Consider the following 4,548-nt stretch of genomic DNA (forward strand, 5'->3'; position numbering starts at 1 on the left):
CCAAGTGCCCCCCCCCGCCAGCCTGATCACCCCTAACTGCCCCCTGTGCCAGCGTGCTCACCCCCAACTGCTCCCCTGCTGGCCTGCTCACTCCAAATATCCCCCTCCCCCGCTTGCCCTGATCACCTCCAACTGACCCCAACTGATGCCTGCTCGCCCCCAACTGACCCCCCTGCTGGTCTGCTTACTCCCAACGTCCCTGCTCCCCATCAGCCTGATCACCCAAAACTGCCCTCCCCTCTTGGCCTCTAACTGCCTCTACCTTGGCCCTGGCATCGTGGCTTTGTCCAGAAGAACATCTGGAAGGTCTCCCAGTCTAATTAGCATATTACCTTTTTATTAGATAGATGGGTGTTACATAAAGCAAGATATTGTGTATCATGGGGCATTGTGATGGGAGAGAGAATACAGGGGACTGCATGGTTGAAGGAAGTGACATTTAGGGGAATGACTCAGGGGAGAGTATAGTATGGTTTTAAATAGTACTATATCTTGATTTTTCTGCTCAAATACTCAATTGTTAAAGCAAGATTAATTAAGCACCTCATCCCATGGTTTTGAAGTTCACTTTACCATGTAACTAAATTTTTGTTAAAATGTGTTTCTATGTTTTAACATACTACCATAATTATTCTACTTTATAGTCTACCCAATGGTGTAAATCCTTATCCTTCCCAACTACTCCCATATCCCATATGTGCAGACCATTTACTATTCACCCAGTGGTTTGTTTTTTTTTTGCCTTTTTTTATATACAATAAAATTATGAGTCTTTATAGACTAATTCTATTCTTGGTATCCTGAATTAAGTTATTCTTTCAACAAATAGTTGATTTTACTTACATCCCTCCTAACTTGAGAATCCTGTATTAGAATATCAAACACACCTACACACAGTAAATCAGTTGCTGTCAAGATTTATTGAAGAATCAGCAAAGTGAAAACAGACTTTCAAACGTCTGTGTCAGAAAAGGATGAAGATATATGTCCTTGAATTGCTAAACAAAGCATAAGAAGAGTATGATATCAGTGCTTAAGACCTGAAAAAAATTGACAAAAATTTAGGAAAGACATTTTAAAGAAAGAAAATTAAATTGAATCATGCCTTTACATATACTTTTCTTTTTGACAAATATACATATTTGTAAAATATCATTTTGTCTGACTCTATAGACCTACAATACTTATGTTTCTTACATGTGGGCACAAAATAATTATTGAACAGCCTCAGTTCTTAGATGAGTGAGGATTGCAGTTATATTTTTTAAAAGGTGAGAATCATTAGTTGCATACTAATGAAAACTATGTTTAGAATAGGCATTTTAGATCTATTAATATTACTGTCTTTATATCTTTAACTCACAGTAAATAATTCAATTAAGGATTAACTAAAATGACATAAATCATTAAATGTAGCAGAAAGTGAGCTTTCTTTATTGCTCTCTTAATATCTCCGACTATTGGATAACTTAGTCAAACTTTGTGATATGAGGGGAACTCTTGTACTGTTAAGTTTTGTAAGTTTCCATAAACATGTTCTGCTGCATGATCTCTATCCCTAAGCATCTACATTTTCTAAGTCCAATACTTGCCTTAAATGCCCACATTCTTTTTTTTATTACTTTTTTGCTTGTTGGATGCACTTCTTATATATTAAAACTGAATGTCTAGGCTATTACACAATTGGATGTGGCATCTCTTATGTTGCTTTCAAATCAGGAACTCATCTGGCTCTTCTTTCAGTAGTTTAAAGACACCCATTTCAGTTGTAAAAGTGTCTTCCTTTTGGCTTGGATTATCTAGATCAGGGGTAGTTTGGGAAAAGGCCTCAGTAGTCTCAGTTACAGATTCCACTCTGTGATTTTCAGACAAATCTTCCTTCATTGTAGGAGATGAATCTTCCAAGAGGTTCATAGGTACTGGTTTAGGAACAACGAAGTCATATCTGGATTCAATAGCAGTAAGCAAAACAGGATGGTTGTCTGCTTCACTGGCAAGTTCTCTCTCCATCCAAACATCAACTCTATCCGTAGACTCTTCATCAGGTAACAGAATATCTTCTGGATTATCTTTGTCTCTTTTGGCAGTGGTAGTAAATTCAAACACAGTGATGAACTTTTCCTCATCAGATTCAGTTAGTTTAGACACAGAAGTGGGGTCATCTTCTGGGAGAATTAAGTCAATTTTAGTTATTTTCTCTTCTGTAGAGGTAGTTATGTCTGGAATAGTAGTTAAGTTTTTTTCAGCAGTTGGAGCGATTTCAGTCTCAGGAACAGAAGAGTCAGTCATCTGGACAACCTCATCAGCGGTGACATCGGATTTAACAGAGGAACTATAATTGTGGACATCAAGTTCTCCCTTAGCTGGAAGGACAGGGATGTCAGCAACACTGGAAGTGCTTTTGTTTAGTGAGGCGGAGACTTCAGAAGTTATTATTGAGACATCTTTATCTCCTGGGTCAATGGTATCCAAGAGAATATCATCTTTTGCCATGCTAGTCGAAAAATCTGTTAAAGAAACAGAAGTGACTGGTGATGAGATATTACCAATTTTCACTGGAATGACATTTTCAGTAGTAGAGTCATTAGCCATGGAGCTTGTGCTGGTCAGAGCGGTGATTTCTTTTTCCAGATTGGTTGATGATTTAATATAGGACTCCATATTCTCTTCTGAATTTGGTCGTTTCTTTGGTGATGGAAGCCTATTGTTTGCAATTGTTGAAAAATCACATTCCAGTATATAGTCACTTACTGAAGTAATGTGGTCTCCTTCTGAAGTAATAGTTGTTTCTGATCTAGCTGTAGTGTCAGTCCCCAAGAGAATGGTTGCTTCGGTTATTGTCTTACTGCTTTCTGTTGGAGGATGAACATAAATTTTTGGCGAATCATCTTCAGCCATGGGGCAAATGGCACCATGCACACTCACAGGTCTTTCTCTGAGCCCAGTGGTATCCCTAGGCAGGACAGTGGTATTCATTATAGTGACTGAAGCATTGGTCATCATGGTGATTGTTGCATCAGCCACAGGGCCAGTGGCTCTGGCTTCCCTGGGAGGTTGTTTTTATGCCCTGATTGGGCACCTAGTATTGATATTATATAAAAAGACTATAGAATCTTCCGTGATTATGGAATCCACATTCACAGTCCAATATTTCAATAGCAAGGAACTCACAGTTTCCATGTTAGCAGGGGTGTGCCTTCTAATATGGAGTTAGTGTCACTTGAAACAGACACAGCAGAGTCTGCCAGGTACTTTATGGGCTTAGCATCAAATGGGGGAAACTCTGGGAGCCACAAGATTATCAGCAGGAGCTTCAAGTTGCCTTTATTTCAAGTAAGTAATAGGGTCTTTTGAGGTGAAGCATCTTCTCTTGTGATTCATGTATTTAAATGTCTAAAAAATTAATGGCACTTTGGCAGTGAATGAAGCTGCAGAGGTAATTAGGTAGTAAGAGTTCTGTTTTCTTCTTCAGAGAGGGAATTCCCATGTTTCCACTCGGCATAATAAAAAATACGTTTTTTTTCTTTGTTGTAATTCTGACTTTTTCTAGAATTAACATGAATAACAGTGAGAATGTCAGGTTTTGTAGTTTTAATTTCTTTAGGAATGTTTTCCTTTAGAGAATGTTATTTCAACCCCCAAGAGTTTTCTGGTAAGAAGTATGTCAAAAATCACCCAGAAAGAGATCAGGGTGTGGAATAAGTATATTGGCTGTGGGCGTTGTATCCTGGATTTCAGAGGCAGGGTTTTCTCTAATGATGTTAGTTATATCAGTCATCATTTTGTTTCACTATTATCCTTAAGGTTTAGCTAATTAGATAAAAGGAGATTGTAGTCTTGTTATTTTTCCTCCAGTGTGATTAGAAGAAAGGATTTTCAGACTTGCACACAACTAAATCTGAAAAACAACAGCAGCAGCAGCCAGAGAAGTGGATTCCATCTCAAAGGCAAATGCTTATTCTTCTTAGACATTGACTCAGCCTCACAAGGTACAGTGTCTTCCCTTAGTTATTGGTCACCTATCATGATATTACCACTCTCTGTAGTAATATTAGATGATTTCAAGATAAACATTTTTAATTTTAAAGATATGGGCAGCTTCTCCAGAAATGTTTTTGCTTCAAGGGGCTGTCACTATTGAGGGCTCCAATGTCTTTGTTGACACAGGGACTGATGACAGCATCAGGGACAGGGAAAGAAATCTCAAGTTAATGATAGGCGCAGGTTCTTTATTTTTAAGTCGAAATACTGTCAGTTCTAGTGGCAGTAAAAAAGTAATGGCATTATTTGGGTTGACTAACTTAAGGGCAAGTTTTTTAACTTCTATTTTTTTTCTCATCATCTAATGTTTGTAAATATTAATTCAGGGTAAACCATGATATAAAAAGAAGACTTGGTATCCTTTAGGGAGAATACATTTTTGTGTACAAAAGGGTGAAAAAGATAGAGGTGTTAGCTGTATAGCTCCAGGAAGTTATCTTTGAGCACTTGGTATTTATGTTGAATAGAGTTAGAAAAGAAACAAAATATCCATCTTTTGAACATTTA

General features: G+C 37.7%; 1 protein-coding gene across 1 annotated transcript; it reads right to left on the reverse strand.

Annotated features, from left to right (window-relative positions):
• Positions 1–1,710: 1,710 nt before the first annotated feature.
• CABS1 (calcium binding protein, spermatid associated 1) lies at positions 1,711–2,901 on the reverse strand. The gene has a single exon (XM_059682251.1). The coding sequence runs from the start codon at positions 2,896–2,898 to the stop codon at positions 1,711–1,713; it is 1,188 nt and encodes a 395-aa protein (XP_059538234.1). The 5' UTR covers positions 2,899–2,901.
• Between the last annotated feature and the right edge of the window lie 1,647 nt (positions 2,902–4,548).

This window comes from Myotis daubentonii, chromosome 1, assembly GCF_963259705.1.
Source record: "Myotis daubentonii chromosome 1, mMyoDau2.1, whole genome shotgun sequence".
NCBI classification, from domain to species: Eukaryota; Metazoa; Chordata; class Mammalia; order Chiroptera; family Vespertilionidae; genus Myotis; species Myotis daubentonii.